The sequence below is a fragment of the Musca vetustissima genome, unplaced genomic scaffold (genome assembly GCF_032173495.1).
Source record: "Musca vetustissima isolate MV318-11 ecotype Yass unplaced genomic scaffold, APGP_CSIRO_Mvet_v1 utg35934, whole genome shotgun sequence".
Taxonomy (NCBI): Eukaryota; Metazoa; Arthropoda; class Insecta; order Diptera; family Muscidae; genus Musca; species Musca vetustissima.
The window spans coordinates 122,642-146,248 of record NW_026875938.1 but is presented as its reverse complement, the minus strand read 5'-3'; the positions used below and the strand labels follow the sequence as shown (position 1 = coordinate 146,248).

The 23,607-nt window shown below is 35.0% G+C and overlaps 1 protein-coding gene across 1 annotated transcript; it reads left to right on the top strand.

The window, feature by feature from the left end:
* The first annotated feature begins 397 nt into the window (after positions 1-397).
* LOC133338467 (uncharacterized) lies at positions 398-23,607 on the top strand. The gene is made up of 5 exons (XM_061546639.1): positions 398-779; positions 847-1,041; positions 8,274-8,408; positions 23,183-23,401; positions 23,549-23,607. The coding sequence occupies exons 1-5, from the start codon at positions 398-400 to the stop codon at positions 23,605-23,607; spliced, it is 990 nt and encodes a 329-aa protein (XP_061402623.1).

The window sequence follows — 23,607 nt, the reverse complement described above, 5'->3', positions numbered from 1 at the left end:
ATTATAGAAAGCATCGTCCTCCAGTAAAAGGCTGGAAAATAGAAGTGACATAGACAGTGCTCAAGTCCACATTATTTGGAAAACAAAATACCAACCGCAGCCATCCAACCAACTACCAATTCCCATAGCCATTGAAAACATAACCACAGGCAACTAAGAGAGCACTCCCGCATTACGGTGCGACAAGCAGGAGGAGGACGAAGAAAAAAACTTTCACCCCACAAGAAGAACTAAAAGGAAAACTTGCTAAGCCACAATTTACTAAGCCATTACCAAACAGCAAGTGAACAACCAGGCCAGGCCAACCAGCATCATTGTCGTTGTAGTTTTTGGTAACAGTTCTTTCATTTTTTTTGTCTATCTCTGGCCCAAAGAAGATTTAACTTAGCTGCCGAAAATGAATCTACTAATGGTAGCTATGCTTTTGTTAGCCATGTTGGCATTTCAGCCGACATTGATTTATGGCACAAAGAACATGGCATCAGCTGGCCGGAGCAACAGCAATCCACCCGCCAGCCTCAATGCGGAACGTAAACCGAGATCATCGTCTTTGTCGTCTTCCAAACACAGCAAAAGGCATTCATCCGAGACATTCCAGCCATTGTATTCGCCCGCATTGTCGGCATCATCTAAATTGGTTTTGTCCCTAGAATCGGGTGATGTTTTGGTGCGTGCAGCACGTGGTGCTGCTTCTGCTGCCTCAGATAAACAAAATCCAACGCCTGTTATTGCTACGGGCAGCAGTAACAATGGTGGTGGCAACAAACGTCAAAAGAGCGGTGGGAATAGTAAAAAATCGAATAGCTCGCCAAACTTCATCGGAATCATTATCGTCGAATGGTGCAGGACGGGGTAAACATTTGGATAAGAAATTTTCGGCCGCATCGGGAGGATTAGCTGCTGCTGCTGTTGGTGGTCAACAACAAACGGGCGGTAGAGGAAAACAACGCCAAATGTTGAAATCACAAAATCATCAGGGAAAACGTTCCGGAAACAAAGCAATTCGAGATGATGCCGCCCCAGGTGAAAGTGAAAAGACACGTAAGTAGTAGACAGTAACACATACACACATACTTTTACACATACATAAAACAGTATTTAACAAAAAACATTATTATTTAAGAAAAAAAGGCTAACATAGGTGAACTGAGGTCCGAACGACTTTTTTTATGTAGAAAAAAGTGGCCGCAGGTAAACTGGGACTAATTTTTTTCTATCTAAAGAAAAAAAAATATTTAGACGAACTGAGACATGTACGAATTTGTTATATACAAAAAGCTATAAAAAAATCTTTCTGAAGCAAATTGGTTTCTATAGAAAAAATGTGGCCTCAGGTGAACTAAGGTCTGAAGCAAATTTTGTTTGTAGAAAAAAATTTACCTCAGTTGAACAGAGGTCTGGACGAAAAAAATTTATATCAGGAGATCTGAGGATTGGACGGACTTTTTTCTATAGATAAAAATTGAAGTAAGGTGAACTGAGTTTTGAAGCTAATTAGAAAACCAGTAAGGAAAGTAGTAAAGTCGGACGGGGCCGACTGTATGATACCCTTCACCACTTTGGACGAAAATATAAATATAAAATCTATATCGAAATATTAATAAATTTGATCGAAACCTGTCACAGGTTAGGTTATACAAATTTCAGTATGTTTTGTGCATATCGGCCACATTTTAAATTCTTGGTACATCTTTTACTTAAAATCGGGGGAAAATATATGCTGGGGTTTGGTGCTTTGGTGTACCATTTAACTAAAATCGGACGGAACTATATATGGGAGCAAACCTGGCGAGTTTGGTGTAGAATTTATATCTATCTTCTATACCTATATCCAAATCTGAACCGATTTTCAAGAAACTTGACACAAATCATTGTAGACCTAATTCATTACGCCGTACCAAATTTCGTGCAAATCGAAAGATAAATTCGGACTTTGGTGCACCATTTACGTTAAATCGGACGAAAATATATATGAGAGCTATATCCAAATCTGAACCGATTTTCAAGAAGCTTGACACACATCAGTCTAGACCTAATTCATGACGCTGTTCCCAATTTCGTTCAAATCGAAAGATATACATGGACTTTGATGCACCATTCACATTTAATCGGACGAAAATATATATGGGACCTATATCCAAATCTGAACCGATTTTCAAGAAACTTAACACACATTATTCTAGACCTAATTCATTACGCTGTGCCAAATTTCGCTCAAATCGAAAGATATATAGGGACTTTGGTGCACTATTTACATTAAATCGGACGAAAATATATATGTGAGCTATATCTAAATCTGAACCGATTTTCAGGAAACTTAACACACATTATTCTAGACCTAAATCATTAGGCTGTACAAATTTTGGGCAAAGGGAAAAATATAAAGGGACCGTTTACATTATATCAGACAAATATATATGGAAGCTTTATCTAGGGTTCGTCCTTGGGCCGAATAAGTGACATATGCAAAATTTCATCCAATTCGGATCATAAATGCGACCTGTACTTTGTTTACAATTTAACATGGACAGACTAACGGACGGACGGACATGCATAAATCGACTTAGAAAGTGATTCTATGCATATTCTCACAAGGAACCATGTGCCTATCTCGTTTCCTTTTGCCTGTTACAAACATATGCACAAAGACATAATACCCTGTACCACAGTGTGGTGAAGGGTATAAAAATTGGGCATTGTCCTTTTTCGCATAGTCGTTTTTATTTCTGTCACACAAACATTGTGGAGAATAGCTTATAATACTCATCTTTGGACAAGGCCATGACCGAAATATAAAGGTTATTTTGGGGGAGGAATACAAAACAAAATAAAAAAAAACATTTTCATGCAACAAATGAGGGACTTTTCGCTTTGTAACCATCTAAAAACATGTAAGGACTTATTGAGATTATTTTCCAGCTGTTCAACATGTAGTTGTTGTTATTGAAATTTAAACAGAAAAGGGTTTCCATTCAAATCAGAAGAATATTTTTTTCTTTGGAAAACAATCTTTGAGTGAGATCACACAAAAAATATATATTTCTTATATGGAATATTCGACATTAAAGTAATATATGTATGTATATGCCTTCGTTATCACAACATAATATCCTTGTGACTTCTTTCCATTACCCAAAAAAGTGTATTGTAGTTGTTAAATAGATTTCATAATTACAGGGGCGTCGGACAAAGTAATAAAGAGGGGGGGAAAGGCAAAAAAAATCAATGCCAATATAATATTTAATTTGAAAAAATTAACGCGTTTTATAAATATTTGGAAAGATGCTTTGTAAAAAATCCGCATGCCTTTGATAATTATGTGAAAAAATAAAATCCACTCCTTAATAAAATTGGAAAAAATAATGTTTAAAAAATCCATGGCTTATATAAAATTGAAAAAAAAATATATATTTTTTAAAAAAATCCACGTCTTAATAAAATTGAAAAAAAATATATATAACTCTTCCACGTCTTGACTATTATAAAACAATATTTATATTTCTTATATATTTTTATACCCTACACAACTATGTTGTCAGGGTATTATAGCTTTGTGCAGCCCCAAGAGTTTAGAACGCCGCGAAATATTGGTCTCGACTAGCTGAGTTGATCTAGACATATGTATCCGTCCGTCCGTCTGTCCATTATAATTTGTAAACACGATGCAGGCCACAGTTATGGACCAATCTTCACGAAATTTTGCATGTAGAATGGGTTTGGCCCAATGAAAACCCCTATTGTTTTTTGTAAAGATCGGTTAATATTTAGGGGATGAAATGGACCAAATATAGCTGGTCAAATGGACCCTGACTTTTGTGTGAAAAAATGACAAAAATTGTATTCTATAGCGTATATATTTACTTCTGATGGACATAGACCCGAGAAGTCGATAGTATATCCCAGTATAGTGGTTGACCTTTAAATTGATATAATTGGTATCAATTAAAAAAAATCAATTGTCGTTTGTACTCGAATGTGGGAGTTACACGTAAATATTTACAGATATTATTTAATAAATCATTCCCACACTAGAGGGCGGAAATATAGCGTGGATCGTTTTGAAATGTTCCAGTTATTGTCAAGGACAACGCCTATAATTTTCGGGGATAATCAGATAATAAAATTGGGATAAAGTGGACCGAAAACTTAATGTGTTGTGTTTTTTTCGAGTCGATCTATAGGACGCAATTGAAATCCGAACATCACAACATATGTTCGAATATGGGAATATGGACAAGTAATTAGAAGGGCTGTTCTGAATATTGTTAATATTCAGAAAATATGTCAGTGTAAGGAAGAGGTGCTGTTGACCTCTAATCGGGCAAGAGGGTGCAACTATCACGAAATATTACCCAAGCTCGGAATAACAATCCGCAGAAAGATAGAGTGTTGTGGTAGTTGTGTAGGGTATCGTATGGTCGGCCCCGTCTGACTATACTGCACCGTTCACCGCTTTTTTATGTGTATACCCTTCACCACACTGAGGTACAGGATATTATGTCTTTGTGCATATGTTTGTAACAGGCAAAAGGAAACGAGATATGTCCATAGTTCCTTTTGAGAATATGCATAGAATCACTTTCTGAGTCGATTTATGCAAGTCCGACCTGTCTGTCCATGTTAAATTGTAAACAAAGTACAGGCCGCATTTATAATCCGAATTGAATGGAATTTGGCACAGTTCATTTATTTGGCCCCAGGACGAGCTCTATTGAAATTGGGAAAAATTGATTCAGATTTAGATATAGCTCCCATATATATTTTCGTCCGATTTTATGTAAATGGTGCACAAGGTGCCGATATATCTTTCGATTTGCATGAAATTTGGCATAACGTACTGAATTGAGCATAGAGTGATGTCTGCTAAGTTTTGTGAAAATCGGTTCAGATTTAGATATTGCTCCCATATATATTTTCGTCCGATTTAATGTAAAATGTGGACCAAAGTCCCTATATATCTTTCGATTTGCACGAAATTTGGCACAACATACTGAATTGAGATTAGAGTGATGTCTATCAAGTTTTGTGAAAATCGGTTCAGATTTAGATATAGCTCCCATATATAATTTTATCTGATTTTATGTAAAATAAGGACCAAAGTCCCTATATATCTTTCGATGTGCACGAAATTTGGCACAACATACTGAATTGAGCCTAGAGTGATGTCTGCCAAGTTTTGTGAAAATCGGTCCAGATTTAGATATAGCTCCCATATAAATTTTCGTCCGATTTTATGTAAATGGTGCACAAGGTCCCTATATATCTTTCGATTTGCACCAAATTTGGAATAGAGTAGTGAATTAGGTCCAGAATGATGTGTGCCAAGTTTGGAGAAAATCGGTTCAGATTTAGATATAGCTTCCATATATATTTTCGTCCGATTTAATGTAAATGGTGTACCAAATTCCCTATATATATTTCGATTTGCACGAAATTTGGCATAGCATACTGAATTAAGTCTAGAACGACGTGTGTTAAATTTCGTGAAAATCTGTTCAGATTTAGATATAGCTCCCATATATATTTTTGTCCGATTTTAGGTAAATGGTACACCAAGGTCCCTATATATCTTTCGATTTGCACGAAATTTGACATAACGTACGGAATTGAGCCTAGAGTGATGTCTGCCAAGTTTTGTGAAAATCGGTTCAGATTTAGATATAGCTCTCATATATATTTTCGTCCGATTTAATGTAAAATGTGGACCAAAGTCCCTATATATCTTTCGATTTGCACAAAATTTGGCATAACGTACTAAATTGAGCCTTGAGTGATGTCTGCCAAGTTTCGTGAAAATCGATTCAGATTTAGATATAGCTCCCAAATATAGTTTCGTCAGATTTTATGTAAATGGTACACCAAGGTCCCTATATATCTTTCGATTCGCATAAAATTTGGCATAGAGTATAGAATTAGGTCCAGAATGATGTGTGTCAAGTTTGGAGAAAATCGGTTCAGATTTAGATATAGCTCCCATATATATTTTCGTCCGATTTAATGTAAATAGTGCACTAAAGTCATTATATATCCTTCGATTTGCACGATATTTTACATAGCGTACTGAATTAAGTCTAGAACGACGTGTGTTAAATTTCGTGAAAATCTTTTCAGATTTAGATATAGCTCCCATATATATTTTCATCCGATTTAATGTAAATGGTGTACCAAAGTCGAAATTTGGCATAACGTACTGAATTGAGCCTAGAGTGATGTCTGCCAAGATTCGTGAAAATGGGTTCAGATTTAGATATAACGTCCGATTTAATGTAAAAGGGTGGACGAAAGTCCCTATATATCTTTCGATTTGCATTTGAATTAATTATAGAATGATGTGTGCTGAGTTTCGTGAGATATACATATAACTCCATTCTATATTATCGATTGATTTTAAGTAATTGACGCACCAAGGAACAGACATATGGCTGATAGGAACAAAACGTACTGAAAACCTAACCAGTGACAAGTTTCGTTGTAATCGTCGGATTTTAAGTAAATGGTGCATCAAATTCCTCATGTTTGTCAGATTGACATAAAATTTTACACATCATTTATTAGTGGGGAATGGGAATGGACAGGAATGGCATTGTCCGCCGAGGCGTAAGGCAGGGAAGACTATAGTTTCGGATCTCGCCACTGATCCTTTTTTTAATAATTCCACGCCTTCAGGAAATTGTAAATATATTTGTTAAAAAAACCATTTAAAAATAATTTTAAAAAATCCACATTTTTGATAAACCTGAAAAAATATTTAAAAAAAATATATCGCCTTTCTAAATCTAGAAAACAAAATAACTATTGTTAATAGTAATCCCCCACTTTCATCAAAATATTGCCACGCCTCTGCTCTCAGTTTTCAACACTTAACGAAGAACAAAAAAAAATATAATAATATATTCTCAGTATATACCAAAAAAGGGAAGGAACATGGAAAAAACCCTCAAAAAATAAGTAGATATTGAATACAAGGACGAAAAGGGAAAGGATGCTGCTGCTTCTTCAAAAAGAAAAAAAAAACGATGATGATAATAATGGGTAAACTTAATTACAATTTTTTTGGTGTACTTTATTTTTTTTTATAAGAGTTTGTTTTAAACACAATTAAATGGAACTTTGGTGTAGCGGCAGGGAAGGCATAGGGAGCGAACAAAAATGACAAGGAATACAATTGAAGCAGAAGACAACAAACAATGGAAAAGAGGTGGTGGCGCAAAGCAAAAAAAAAAAAAATTGAGAAAAGATTCCGTTTTTTATGCACGGAATGATAACAAGAAATTCAAGAGGTGCAAAAAATGGGACAACACCCACCATCCGTTCTTTGCTTCGTTATTATCACAATGTTTTCTGTAGCCTTTAAAGTGAGTGGTAGTAGATTTTTTTGTTAGCGAGGAGAAAATATGGAGCGGCTTGTGCCTCATAATAATGACAATATAATCAGCTCTTCAATATTGTTGTTGGTGTGTGTGTGTATGGGGGCGTGTTCACACTTGTGTTGATGTTGATATCCCACAACCTCCATCTGCATTAATTATTATCCTTTGACGCGCATAGAAATTTCTGACTTGGGTCAAGTGGTCCATCCTACTCTATTTTCATAAGTGGGAGGGAAGTGTTGTTCCTTCCTATTGTTTATTTGATATTTTTGATATCAACATTAAACAAAACTCCATTGAATGCTTAAGATTGTTTTAAAGTATGGAACGATGTGACTTGAGTAGTACATCTCACAAAAAATAAAAAAGTCATTCTGAAAATTTAAAAAGAAAAACCTTTTTGAGAATGTTACAGGTGGCAAAAAATCAGGACGCAAAATTTAGAATTAAAATAAAACAAAGAACAACAAATTTTTATACCCTACACAGCTGTGTTGTCAGGGTATTATAGCTTTGTGCAGCCCCAAAAGTATCTCGACTCGAAAATTGGTCCTAGACCCACCTTTAAGTATACCGATCGTCAGTCATATCTCGACTAGCTGAGTCGATCTAGACATGTGTGTCCGTCCGTCCATTATAATTTGTAAACACGATACAGGCCACAGTTATGGACCAATCTTCACGAAATTTTGCACGTAGGATGGGTTTTGGGTGCAAATATCGGGAAATATTTTCCATGCTCAGAAAATCTAACACAGAAAGTTAGATTTTCGTTGAAGTTGTGTAGGGTATCATATGGTCGGCCCCGTCCGACTATACTGCTCCGCTCACTGGTTTTTAAATACACTTATATTTGATAATAATTTTAAATTACTTTATTTTTTCCATTTCGACAATTTCCAGCTAGCTGCCGTTATGCCAAGAGCGATTGGAGTGAATGTGATGCCAAGACCAATACCCGCTCTCGTACACTGCAGTTGAAGAAGGGTGATGCCAGCTGCCAACCAACTCGGACAATGGAAAAGAAATGCAAAAAAAGTAAGAAACCCGAATAAACGAACAAAAGAAAAAAATCAAACTAACTTTTCACACCACCAAAGAAAAAGCGTCAACTTTAAACTGTAACTGTTAACAATGTTAACCAAGAAAACGATGAAAAAAAGAACTTTCAAGTTTCAAACTAACCATTAACAATGAAACTCATAACTCTAAGGGGATAAGAACAAATAAGAACTACATGAAATTACATACATTCAGCTTGGGTGAAAGTAAGCAGGGCCGAAAATTGTATACCCTATATTATTGTGAAAAATTAAAAAAAATGAAAACAAAAAACCAATAAGGAATGCAGTAAAGTCGGACGGGGCCGATTATATATAATTTAAAGAAAAATATCGAAATCTAAACCGATTTCATCAAAACTTGTCGCATGTTAGGTTACACTTATTTCAGTATGTTTTGTGCATTCGCCCACATTTTGCGAATCTTCATTTACTTATAAATCCTTTTTTGCACCATTTACATAAAATCGGACGAAAATATATATGGGAGCTATATCAAAATCTGAACCGATTTAACACACATATTTTTAGACTTAATTCAATACGCTGTGCCAAATTTCATGCAAATCGATGGATATATAGGGACTTTAGTGCACCATTTACATAAAATCGGACTAAAATATATATGGGAGCTATATCTAAATCTGAACCGATTTTCACGAAATTTAACACACATCTTTCTACACATAATTCAGTATGCTGTACCAAATTTCATGCCAATCGAAGGATATATAGGGACTTTGGCGCACCATTTACATAAAATCGGAAGAAAATATATATGGGAGGTATATATAAATCTGAACCGATTTTCACGAAATTTAACACACATCGTTCTATACTTAACTCAGTTCGCTATGCCAAATTTCGTGCAAATGGAAAGATATATAGGTCCTTTGGTGCACCATTTATATAAAATCCGACGAAAATATACATGGGAGCTATATCTAAATCTGAACCGATTTTCAGGAAATTTAACACACGTCGTTCTATACTAAATTCAGTACGCTGTGCCAAATTTCGTGCAAATGGGAGGATATATACGGACTTTGGTGCACAATTTATATAAAATCGGAAGAAAATATATATGGGAGCTATATCTAAATCTGAACCGATTTTCGCGAAATTTAAGACACATAATTCTAGACTTAATTCAGTACGCTACGCCAAATTTCGTGAAAATCGAAGGATAAATACGGACTTTGGTGCACCATTTATATAAAATCGGACGAAAATATTTATGGGAGCTATATCTAAATCTGAACCGATTTTCACGAAACTTTGCATACATCATTCTATACTTAATTCAGTAAGCTATGCCAAATTTCGTGAAAATCGAAGGATATATACGGACTTTGGTGCACCATTTATATAAAATCGGACGAAAATATATATGGGAGATATATCTAAATCTGAACTGATTTTCACGAAATTTAAGACACGTCATTCTAGACTCAATCCAGTACGCTATGCCAAATTTCGTGCAAATGGAAGGATATATAGGGACTTTGGTGCACCATTTTCATAAAATCGGACGAAAATATATATGGAAGCTATATCTAAATCTGAGCCGATTTACACGAAATTTGACAAACAACTTTCTAGACTTAATTCAGTACGCTATGCCAAATTTCGTGAAAATCGATGGATATATACATATAATTGGTATCAATTTGAAGATCAACCACTCCTCTTGGATATACTATCAACTTCCCGGAAATATGTCATCCAGGAGCAAGTATATACGCCCCAGAAAAAAAAAAATTGTAATTTTTCACACAAAAGTCAGGGTCTATTTGACCCGCTAAATATTGACCAATCTATATCAAAACAGGCATGCTTATTATTTGGCCCGATCCCCTTGTCCATGTAAAATCTCACGATGTTCGAACCATAACTACGGCCTCTGGAGCGACCAGATAAACCGACAAAAATTAAGTATTTGGTCCATTTCATCCCCTCCGATCCCCACCGATCTTTACCGAAAACAATAGGGGTCTGCATTGGCCAGAACCCATCCTATATGCAAAATTTCGTAAAGATTGGTCCATAACTGTGGCCTGTATCGTGTTTGCAAATTATAATGGACTGACGGACGGACACACATGTCTAGATCGACTCTGCTTGTCGAGATATTGATTTTTTCCTTTCTTACTTACGTTTTCAATGGAAACTCTTTTTGTGGATCATCCTACCGATACCTAACGTAGAGTATCCGAGTTAAACTCACAGCTACTAACTCATTCATGGCAAATCATGAACCATTTGTCCAGAGTTATTCATCATTGTCAACACAACTTTTCCTAAAATACATACAGAACAGACAACAATGGTGTGGGGATTTTTTTCGGGTGATAATAATGGGATGCTCGGGAGTATGGGTGATGGTGTGGGTGTGGATTAACCCACCAATCATAATATGTCTCTCCCCACCCACCTACTCTTTCTTCTGTAACGTTCATTTGGCCAGCATTTTTTGTTTTCTGCTTTTTTTTTCTTTCTTCCATTTCATTGTTTCCAAGAAAAACATATCAACACAAAAAAAGGGAAAAATAGAGGATTTAATTATTTCCTCTGGGTGTTGGGGACAACCGGAAAACTGTAGTAAAAAGGAGTAGAAAACCCAACAAAAAACAGGAATGCAGAAAAAAATGACATTTGTACATGCATTAGTTGTAAGTTTCGTCATATTCATCTCTTACTCTAAAATTGTGGTTTTTGGTCGTTTCATATTTCACATGACGTGGACGTGAATGCTGTAGTTGCAGTCAGTCAGTCCATCCCTCATTCTTCACTCTGTCCTTCATAATCTTCCTGTCACATAATTTTTGTCAGTTATTTCTTTCTTTACTCACGTGTCCATCCAGGTGACAGTTATGTTGTCATCATTAATAAGATGGGAAAATTTATGATATCCTAGGGGGTGAGGGTCAAACTGGAACGAATATTAATGATGCAGATGATGTGTCGGTGTAATATCATCGATATTAATGAGGACAATTAGATAATAAGGATGAATAAACATAAACAGAGAGCAATGGCAATGGAAATAGAAAATAACAACCGGTTTTTGAAAGAGATGCTGTTAAGCCATCGTAAAGACCTCACTGCATCGATATTTATTTTTTTTTTTTTTTAACCCACCATAAAGTCATCTAGGCTTTGATTATTAAATAATTTAAATTGGATTTTTAAAATTATTTGTTGAGGCCATCAAAAAGACCTTTAAGGGGCCCCACCTATTCATGGGGTTAAAAAAGTTCCTTTAATTTTTTTGATTTAATTCGAATCCACACCAATTCAAAAAAGTCGATAAAAAATCTCAAGAACTCTTCGAGATATAGTCGATTTATTGTGTCAGCATCAAGTGACGGCAAGAGTGAATCTCAAACTTTAAAACTTAATTTTTTCAAATCAGTGTTTTTACGAATGGCGGGCACGATAACTCTAAAACTAATAATCCGATCGGTTCCAAATTTTGACACTTTTCTCTGGGAGTGTGTAACTATCGTACGAACTAGGATAAAACTAATCGTTGAAGAAGGGAAGATACAGGCCACAGTTATGGACCAATTTTTACGAAATGTTGCATGTAGGTTGGGTTCTGACCAATGACGACCCCTATTGTTTTTGGTAAAGATCGGTTAATATTTAGGGGATGAAATTTACCAAAAACTTTATTTTTGTCTGATTTTCTGGTCGCTCCAGAGGGCACAATTATGGCCCAAACATCGCGAATTTTTACATGGAAAAGGTAATCGGGCCAAAGAATAAGCTTGCCTGTTTAGGTAAATATCGGTCATTATTTAGCGGCTTTTGTGTGAAAACTTTATTTTTGTCTGATTTTCTGGTCGCTCCAGAGGGCACAATTATGGCCCAAACATCGCGAATTTTTACATGGAAAAGGGCCAAAGAATAAGCTTGCCTGTTTAGGTAAAGATCGGTCATTATGTAGCGGGTTTTGTGTGACAAATTAAAAAAAAAATTTATTCTATGGCGTATATATTTACTTGTGAAGGACATAGACCCTAGAAGTTGACAGTATATCCACGAGGAGTGGTTGTCCTCTAAATTGATACCAATTATATTGTCGTATGCACTTGGATGTGTGTTTACAGGTGCTTACGTATTCCGATATTATTTAGTAAACTATTACCACATTAGAGGGCAAAAATATAGCGCTGATCGCTTTGAATATTTTCCATAAGGATCCAGGTATGGTCTAGGACAACGCCTACAATAAAAAAAATCGGATGTAATGGACCGAAAATTTGATTTGTTGTGTTTTTTCGAGTCGATCTATAGGCCACAAGTCGAACACCACAACACAACCCACGGTGGGGGTATCTGAACAACTAATTAGAAGTGCTGTATTAAATAATGGGAATATTGGAAACATATGTCACTCTCTAATCGGTCAAGAGGGTGCAAATATCACGAAATATTGCCCAGGCTCGAAATAAATATCCGTAGAAAGTTAGAGTTCCGTGGTAGTTGTGTAGGGTACAGAGATGGACTGTCAGAAACAGTGACGTAAATGACATAGATTTGCGACGTATAATACATACGTCAGAAACGTCGGAAACCTACCTAAATCCATTAGGTTTTTGACAAAATAGCTATTTCCATTAATCAATTTGGGAATTACGTATGCTTTACTCAAATCGATATAAAATTTCAAAATTTTCTTCTCAAAAAATTTAGAAATTTTTATCAGTTCTAGTAAGGATAGTCAGATATATGTAAAAATAATATATATTCTTGAAAATAACTGTATATGCTGATAATATTGATATAAATGACGTTTACTACGTTTATTACATTTTATACAGGTATATGACGTTTTCGACGTTTACACCATGGTTCCTTTTGATAATATGCATACAATCACTTTCTGAGTCGATTTACGCATGTCCGTCTGTCCGTCCGTCCATGTATTTTTGTTAACAAAGTACAGGCCGCATTTATGATCCGATTTGGATGAAATTTGACACAGCTCATTGTCTAAGAGCGAAGCCTATTGAAATTGAAGAAGATCGGTTCAGATTTAGATATAGATGCCGTATATAGTTTCGACTGACTTAAGATAAATGGGACACCAAAGTCCCTATATATCTTCCGATTTGCATGAAATTTAGCATTAAGTTCTGAATTAGGACCAGAATGATGTGTGTTAAGTTTCTTGAAAATCGGTTGATATTTAGATATAGCTCCCATATATAATTTTGTCCGATTTTATGTAAATAATGCACCGAAGGCCCTACATATCTTTCGATTGGCACAGCGTACAAAATAAAGTCTGGTTCTTTTTGAGAATATGCATAGAATCACTTTCTGAGTCGATTTACGCATGTCCGTCCGTCCATGTATTTTTGTTAACAAAGTACAAGTTCAGATTTAAATATAGCTCTCATATATATTTTCGTCCGATTTAATGTAAATGGTGCACCAAAGTCCCTATATATCTTTCAATTAACACGAAATTAAGCACAGCGTAATGAATTAGGTCTAGAATAACGTGTGCTAAGTTTCGTAAAAATCGGTTCAGATTTAGATATAGCTCCCATATATATATTCGTCCGATTTAATGTAAATGGTGCACCAAAGTTTCTATATATCTTTCGATTTTTTAATCTCCAAAAACAACAACCAAATTTTGCAATTAGTTTTTTCTTCTCTTTTAAATCTTCAATAACTATTTAAAATCGTGAATGGGAGAGGTCCCCTTAAGCCTGGATTGGTTTTAAACCACAATAAATGCCTCTTAGCGTGGATTTTTAAATATGTTTTTTCCCACAGCATAAAGTCCTCTGGGCTTAAAGTTTTAAATAATTTTTGCAGACACCATTAAGGCCTTTAAGCGTGGATTTTTAAATATTTTTGAAGCCTCCAATAATGCGTCTAGGCGTGAATTTTTAATAATTTTTGGAGACACCATTAATGCGTCTAGGCGTGGATTTTTAAATAATTATTGGAGCCACCATTAATGCGTCTAGGCGTGGATTTTTAAATAATTTTTGCAGCCTCCATTAAGGCCTTTAGGCGTGGATTTTTAAATAATTTTTGGAGCCACTATTAATGCGTCTAGGCGTGGATTTTTAAATAATTTTTGGAGCCTCCATTAATAAGTCTAGGCGTGGATTTTTAAATAATTTTTGGAGCCTCCATTAATAAGTCTAGGCGTGGATTTTTAAATAATTTTTGATTTAATAGATTTTTTACACCATAAAGGCATCATATAAACCTTTAGGCGAGGATTTTTAAAGATTTTTTCATACAAAACCATTTTTTCAACAAACCTCTAAACGAGGATTTTTAAAGATATTTTTCTGACACCATAAAACCTCTAGGCGTAGATTTATTAAAAAAATTAAAAACAAATTATTACAATTTAAAAAAAAGCTACCATTTTAAGGAATTTTTAAAGCCGTCATTAAGAATAGAGGGAATGGGTTCTTTTAAAACAATATTTAATTCCACAAAATGCTAGTATTTATGCTCTAATTACTGATGAGATTGGAAAACGCTTGATAATTAGGATCGCAGTTTCTTTTTCTTTTTTTAATCACCCTACATTGGAATGTGTCGCAGCAATTATTATGGTTCGCTGCTGTACCCTCTTCCACTTGATGAATTTCACTTTTCTGTTTGTAACACTTATCGAGTTTTGTGACACATATACTGAAAACATGGTAAATTCGTGCCCCTCCCCATTTAGACCGCATCCTCTACTCTGGTATCTGCAGTCAAATTGGATAACAACCTCATTTTGCTGGAACTATGATATTCCGCCCCACTAAAAGTGAAAAGGGTTATATGTTTTGTTATAAAATAACCGACAACAACAACCACAACTTTCAGAAACACATAGACAATAAAAATGCCGAGTATTTGAGGTCCATGAAAAAAGGTGTTTTGCCTCCCTCTTTCTCCCCACCTTTGCAGCATTTACAGCCCTGCGGACTGTTTGAACTAACCAAGGCACAATTTGCTGTTGTTGTTGTTGTCTTGTTTTAATTTTAATGAGCAAAATTGCATATTAACAGATGCAGATGATGATGTGCTGGTGGTGGTGATGAGGTTATGGTTGCTAGCCTTTTCCAGTTTCAGATTTTATGGTTTTTCCCCCGCCTTCCTTTCGTTCCAATTCTAGGTAAATACCAATGCCTTTGTTGTCTAATGGCAACAACATCATGCAGCGTTCATACCGCATATAGGAAATGCGCCAGAGTTGACTTTTACGTTAAATAGATGAAATTTCATCCTATCCGGATGCAAACTAAGTTATGATGGTTTCTTTGTTTATATGTGGTAGGAGAGAAACTTTTTATTGGACCGTGGGCTTTAATGATGGCTTATAGAATACACAAAAAACCTACTCCGGACTTAAATAAATATTTAAAAAAGGTATGCTTAGTGGCAATGTGTCTTTATAAAAGTCTTAAAATACCCACGATGGCTTCAAAAATCTAGAGGTATTTATATTGGCTCAAATCTTAAAAAAATCTAGGGATTCTCCTGGTGGCCATCTACTTAAGCCTAGAAGCCTAAGTAATTGCACAAATTCTTAAAATCTCCTCGCCTAGAGGCATAAAAACTCCATTGGGATTTCCTTGAGCCACTATACTTAACATTAGCATAGTGGCTCAAGGAAATCGTTTAAAACACCATTCCTAGAGGTATTATGCTATGCAAAATGTAATAAGATGAAGGATTTAAAAAATATATACTCTAGGCTATGAAGGACGTAAAAAAAAATATTTTAGAAATCCTCTCTCTGAAGAATTTCAAATATATTTTTAGTGATCTCAAAAATATTTTTATACCCTATAAAACAATGTTGTCAGGGTATTATAGCTTCGTGCAGCCCCAAAAGTTTGTAACGCCGCGAAATATTCGTCCTAGACCTATATTTATGTATATCAATCGTAATATCTCGACTAGCTGAGTCGATCTAGACATGTGTGTCCGTCCGTCCGTCCATTATAATTTGTATCGTGGTTACAGGCCACCAATCTTCACGATGGGTTTTTGCATGTAGGATGGGTTCTGGTCAATGAAGGACCCTATTGTTTTTGGTAAAGATCGCTTAATATTTAGGGGATGAAATGGACCAAATACTTAATATTTGTCAGTTTTTCTGATCGCTCCAGAGGCCGCAGTTAGGGTCCGAACATCGTGAAATTTTACATGGCGAAGGGGATCGGACCAAAGAATAAGCATACCTGTTTTGATAAAAATCGGTTAATATTTAGCGGTTTAAATAGAACCTGACTTTTGTGTGAAAAATTACAAAATTTTTATTCTGGGGCCTATATATTTACCCCTGAAGGACATAGACCCCAGAAGTTGATAGGAGTCGTTGGCCTTTAAATTGATACCAATATTTGCAGGTGCTTACGTATTCATATATTATTTAGTAACCCATTAACACATTTTCTAAGAGGATCAATGACAACCCCTATAATTTTGGCTGAAGATCTGATAATAATATTGAGATGAAATGGACCGAAAAATTATTGAAAGCCGAACATTACAATACAATCCACGGTGAAGGAAATCTAGACAAGTAATTAGAAGGGCTGTACTGAATATTGGTAATAATAATATTTGTTGACCTCTAGTCGGTCATGAGGGTGCAAATATCGCGAAGTATTGTCCAAGTTCAGAATGTAGTACCACAGAAAGTTAGATTTTCGTGGAAGTTGTGTAGGGTATCATATGGTCGGCCCCGTCCGACTATAACAGGCAAATAAAAGAATATGCATAGAATCACTTTCTGAGTCGATGTATGCATGTCCGTTCGTCTGTCTGTCTGTACAGTCACATTTATGATTCGAATGGGACGAAATTTGGCACAGCTCATTATTTTGGCCCAAGGTCGAGCCCTATTGAAATTGGGTTCTTTTTTATTTTTTTGATTTAATTCGAATCTACACTAATTCAAGAATGTCCCTACAAAATTGCATGTGAAAATCTCAAGAACCCTTGAAGATATAGCCGATTTATTATGTTAGCATCAAATGACCGCTAAAGGGCTTCTCAACTTTAAACTCGTTTTTCTCTTTTGCGAATGGCGGGCACGATAACTCAAAAAGTAATAACCCAATCGATTCCAAATTTGTACACGTTTCTCTGTGAGTGTATAGCTATCGTATGAACTAGGATAAAGCCAATCGGTGAAGATCTTCCTTATTTTTTAACTTGGTTTTTGGTCAAAAATCGGCGATTTTCAAAAAAATATTTTTTCAAAGGTCCGCCATTTTGTTAATTTTAGAGCGAAGTCTATAATCCTAGTTCATACGAGAGCCAGAAATGTACTCTTTCTATCACCATTGGAATTTTCGGATTCCGATGTCCCAGTGAGGAGTTATCATGCCCGCCATCAAAAATAAGGACTTCTCTTTAATTACAAAAAACAACAACAAAACAATTACAATTTTTTTTGTAAATTATTTTTCTTCTCTTTTAAATCTTTAAATATATATGTCCAAAGTTACAAACCTTAACAAGCACTGGTATTGATTTACCAGCCCATTGAAAATCTTGAAATAATAAAATCGAAAAAGGGGGGAGGGGGGGTTCCCTTAAGGTAAATGGTGCGCCAAAGTCCCTAAATAGTTTTCGATTTGCACGAAATTTCGCACAGAGTACTGAATTAAGCCTAGAATAACGTGTGTTAAGTTTCGTAAAAATCGGTTCAGATTTAGATATAGCTCCCATATATATTTTCGTCCGATTTAATGTAAATGGTGTACAAAATTCCCTATATATATTTCGATTTGCACGAAATTTGGCATAGCGTACTGAATTAAATCTAAAACGACGTGTGTTAAATTTCGTGAAAATCTGTTCAGATTTAGATATAGCTCCAATATATATATATTTACATCCGATTTTATATATATCTTTCGATTTGCACGAAATTTTGCATTGCGTACTGAATTAAGTCTGAACGATGTGTGTTAAATTTCGTGAAAAACGGTTCAGATTTAGATATAGCTTCCATATACATTTTCATCCGATTTTAGGTAAATGGTGTATCAAATTCCCTATATATATTTCGATTTGCACGAAATTTGGCATAGCGTACTAAACGACGTGTGTTAAATTTCGGGGAAATCTGTTCAGATTTAGATATAGCTCCCATATATATTTTCGTCCGATTTTAGGTAAATAGTGCACCAAAGTCCCTATATATCCTTCGATTTGCACGAAATTTGGCATAGCGTACTGAATTAAGTCTAGAACGACGTGTGTTAAATTTCGTGAAAATCGGTTCAGATTTAGATATAGCTTCCATATATATATTTTCGTCCGATTTTAAGTAAATGGTAAACTCCTAATATTTGTCCGATTAACACGAAATTTTGCATAGCGTATCAAATTGAGACTTGAATGACATTATTGGGTTTTGTTGCAATTGGTGCAGATGCAGCCATAGTTTCTATATGTATTTCGAACGGGTGTCTGATTAAAATTCAATTTTTAACAGTGCAGCGTACCGAATAGCGTGTATCAAATTCGCTATAAATCGTATTCCATAAATTTGCCCGAATGAAATTAAATTTATCATAGGTTGCAAAAAGACATGAGTATGATCCTTCGAAGAAACATGGACATACAATTGTAAGGATACATTGTATGTACAATATACCCAAAGTGGTGAAGGGTATCATATAGTTGGCCCAGTCCGACTTTACTACTTTCCTTACTGGCTTTTTTTAAATGCGAAACACCAAAATCCCACTGTAAACCCCCATTAAGCCTCATTATTATGGCAATGCATGGCAGCATGGCGTTTACCGGCACGTTTAGGTTTCAGTGAAAATCGTCTAATGGGCGCGAAAAATGGCATCAGACAACAAACAAACCAACAGTGTAATTAAAATATAGTTAAAAGTTAGTCAAAGAGAGAGAACATCAGCGTGAGATACACAGAGAGAGGGGGTATAGCAAAAGGACCAGTGAATAGGTACTAACTGCAGCAATAGTTCGTTTGCTGGCAATGCGTTTGCGATTTGATTTCCATCTGAGAGTGTGTGTGTGTGCGAGTGTAAGTTTATTTATTTTGTTGTTGTGCAGTCGCATAGAAACAATTAAGGTACCCGCTTTAAAATGTTTTTGTTATTCGAATTTGCACTTCTTTTTTCCAACAGCACTACGCTGGCATTGTCCTGCCGCTGTAAATTGTGCATTGTAGCGGAATAACGACATATTATGAGCAAAAAACGAAAAAAAACCATGATAACTACGCACACATACATGCACACTTTTGAATGCATTTTATAGTCTAGATGAGTGTGAGTGTGTAATAATTGTTAAAATCGAGTATGGCAAAAAATTGAAAGTTTTGTACTTATTTTTACCATTTTTAGCAAGTTTGTGTGTGTGTGCGTGTGAATGTGTTTTGTTCTGTTGCTACCAAGCGCAAAGGTGTGGTTTTTACCCACAACACTGGGTACTTAAAAACTCATTAAAAACGAAAATAGTTTTGAATAACAATTCCCCTTTTTTTTGATTTGCTAGATGATATTTCGTGTATACGTTTCTTTGTAGTGGTAATGAAGAATGCGTATTCATGTTCTTCGTTTCGAAATGTGTTTCATTAGAATTCGGAAAATAATGGATTTTAAATGCTAGACGTACATACACTCATTGTTGGTAAATATCGAAATGGAATATAAAATATGAATATTACGCCATGAGATGAAATATGAAAAAAATCACTTTCTAAACGATTTTAATAAATATTCTTTAAAACCATCCAGGTTCAGGACAACCATCAATACTATTCTTAAAAAATATCTAAATCTCGTAAGAACACCAAAAAATTCTTTCAAAAATCTAAACTCCGAAGGATCTTCAGAAATTGTTCAAAATTGCTCGCTCTGGACAACTTTCATGCAATAGTATTCAAAAAAAAAACATGCCCTGAAGAGACCTTCAAAAAATATCCTTTGAAAAATACATGCCCTGAATTATCCTCAAACAATAATATTTTAGTAATCAACTCTCTGAAGGACCTTAAAAATATTCTTTTTAATAATAATAGCGGTTTTTTTAATTTTTACACTCTAAATGTCCTTTAGAAATATTTAAAAAAAATGGGCACCAAATGACACGCCCTGAGTGACCTAAGAAAAATATTCTATTAAAAATCCACGGCCTGAAGAACCATCACAAAATATTATTTTAAAAATCCACAATCTGAAGGGCCTTTAAACCTGAAAGACCTTAGAAAATGTAATGTCAACACCTTGAATGACCATAACAAACAAATATTCTTTTACAAATTCACGATCTGAAGCAACTTAAAAATGTGATGTAGCACCTTCAAATACTTTTTTAATCTTTGCCCAGAAGGACCCACAAAAAATACTCTTTTAAAAATCGACGCTCTGAAGGGCGTCAACAAATTTTGTTTTACAAATCCATGCCCTTAGGACCTTTTAAAAATTCAAGACCTAAGGACTTTAAAAAATATTTTTTTTTTTAATATTTAAAAATCCTTAAATATTCTGAAGCTCACTAAAAATTGGCTCACGTCTTTGTGGAGTCAATTCAGTACACTATGTAAAATTTCGTGCAAATCCATAGATATATAGGGGCATTGATGCACCATTTTCAGAAAATCGGACAAAACTTTATATGGGAGCTTTATCTAAATCTAAACCGATTTTCAGGAGACTGAGGACACATCATTCTGGACCTATATCAAATTTCGTGCAAATCGAAAGATATATAGGGACTTTGGCGCCCCTCTTACCTTAAATCGAACGAAACTATATATGGGAGCTATATCTAAATCTGAACCGATTTTCTCGAAACTTGACTCACGTCATTGTAGTGTCAATTCAGTACACTATGCAAAATGTCGTGCAAATCAAAAGATATATAGGGGCCAGAGACGGCCTATCAGAAACAGTGACGTAAATGACATACATTTCCGACGTATAATACATACGTCAGAAAAGTCGGAAACCTACCCAAATCCATTAGGTTTTTCACAAAATGGCTATTTCCTTTAATCAATTTGGAAATTACGCATGCTTTACTCAAATCCATAAAAAATTTGAAAATTTTCTTCTCAAAAAAATTTAGAAAATTTTATCAGTTCTAGCAAGGAAAAGTCAGATATATGTAAAGATAATATATATTCTTGAAAATAACTTTATATGCTGATAATATTGAAATAAACGACGTTTACTACATTTATTATATTTTATACAGGTATATGACGTTTTCGACGTTTACACCTTTTTGACGGTCGAAAACCTAAAAATTCGTCACACGGACCATCCCTGATAGGGGCATTGATGCACCATTTACATAAAATCGGACAAAACTTTATATGGGAGCTATATCTAAATCTGAATCGATTTTCAGGAGACTGAGCACACATCATTCTGGACCTAATTCAGTACCCTATGCCAAATTTCGTGCAAATCGAAAGATATATAGAGACTTTGGTGCACTATTTACCTAAAATCGGGCGAAAATATATATGGGAGCTATATCTAAATCTGAACCGATATTCACGAAATTTAACACACATCGTTCTAGACTTAATTCAGTATACTATGCCAAATTTCGTGCAAATTGAAAGATATATAGGTACTTTGGTTCATCATTTACCTTAAATCGGACGAAAAAATATATGGGAGCTATATCTAAATCTGAACCGATTTTCACGGAACTTAACACACGCCATTCTAGGCTTAATTCAGTACGATGTGCGAAATTTCGTTCAAATCAAAATATATTTGGGGACTTTGGCGCACCATTTTTTTTAATTTGGACGAAAATATATATGGGAGCTATATCTAAATCTGAACCGATTTTCACGAAACTTAGCACACGCCATTCTAGACTTAATTCAGTACGCTGTGCGAAATTTCGTTCAAATCAAAATATATTTGGGGACTTTTGCGCACCATTTTCCTTAAATCGGACGAAAATATATATGCGAGCTATATCTAAATCTGGACATGCATAAATCGACTCAGAAAGTGATTCTACGCATATTCTCAACATGTGCACAAAGACATAATACCCTGTACCACAGTGTGGTGAAGGGTATAAAAACATAAACTGAAATAAGAAACAATGCTGGTTATCTTTGAAATACTAATAAAAAATACCAAAAACTGGGGGGTACCCATATATTGGGCTATACCTCAACGTGGACCGATATTGACCATTTTGGGTAGGATTAGAACCCAATGAGAAACCCAAATATCAAATTATAACCAATTCGATTAAGAAACATTACTAAAATCCCCAAAATACCGTATATTGGTACTTTTTCTTTGGCTTGGACCAATATTGTAATACTTGCCCAATACTTGCAATAATAAAATTCCAAAAAAAATCAAAATTAAAAAAAAGATTTAATTCAACATCCTTAAAAATGCTTTAAATAATTGATCTTTTTCCGTACTGCAATAATGTACTATTTTCCTCGTAAAGGAAAATTTGTATCGTAGTAATAAATTTTAAATTCCTACTGGTTCTGGAACAGACCAAATATTAATATACATAAGTATAGGACACTTCTATAGAATATTCCTGCAAATGACATCAAAATTCCCATTCAATTTTTAATAAGATTTTTCTATAGCAACAACAACATAAATAGAAAATTTCCATATTGTGAAAGCTTTTCTTATTATACTCAGAATTACTGTTATTATTACGTTGTTTTATTAATATTCATTGTTCTCTCCACTCTCTTTTTTTTTGGTGTCGCAGCTTGCCGCTATGAAAAGGGCGCCTGGTCCGAATGTATTAACGGTCAAATGACGCGCGAGGATAAATTGAAATTAACAGGCGGCAATGAGTCGGCGACGTCCAGCTGTGAGGCTGTGCGTAGCATCAACAAAAAATGTAATCCCAATAATAATGGCGGTGGCGCCGGAGGCAAGCAAGCCGGCAATGGTGGTAAAAAGGAACGCAAAAATAAGGACAAAGGTAGGGATGGTTGGTTATGATGATGGGATTTTGTAATCATTCGAACAGGAAGAGAAAAAAACAAAAAAAAAACCGCCAGCAATATAATAACAATTAGCCAACAAAATTTAACATATATTTTTTCTTGTTGTTTTTTTTTTATTTTAGGTTCACGCCGCCAACAGGCCCAACAGCAACAGGCAGCAGCACATCAACAGCAATCTTAA

What these genes read in the sequence shown, in the direction of transcription:
- LOC133338467 (XM_061546639.1), top strand. Translation starts at nt 398, where the DNA reads ATGAATCTACTAATGGTAGCTATGCTTTTGTTAGCCATGTTGGCATTT. An exon ending in CAACAAACGTCAAAAGAGCG is followed by an intron (nt 780 to 846) that starts GTGGGAATAGTA and finishes CGAATGGTGCAG; the next exon opens with GACGGGGTAAACATTTGGAT. An exon ending in ACGCAAAAATAAGGACAAAG is followed by an intron (nt 23,402 to 23,548) that starts GTAGGGATGGTT and finishes TTTTTATTTTAG; the next exon opens with GTTCACGCCGCCAACAGGCC.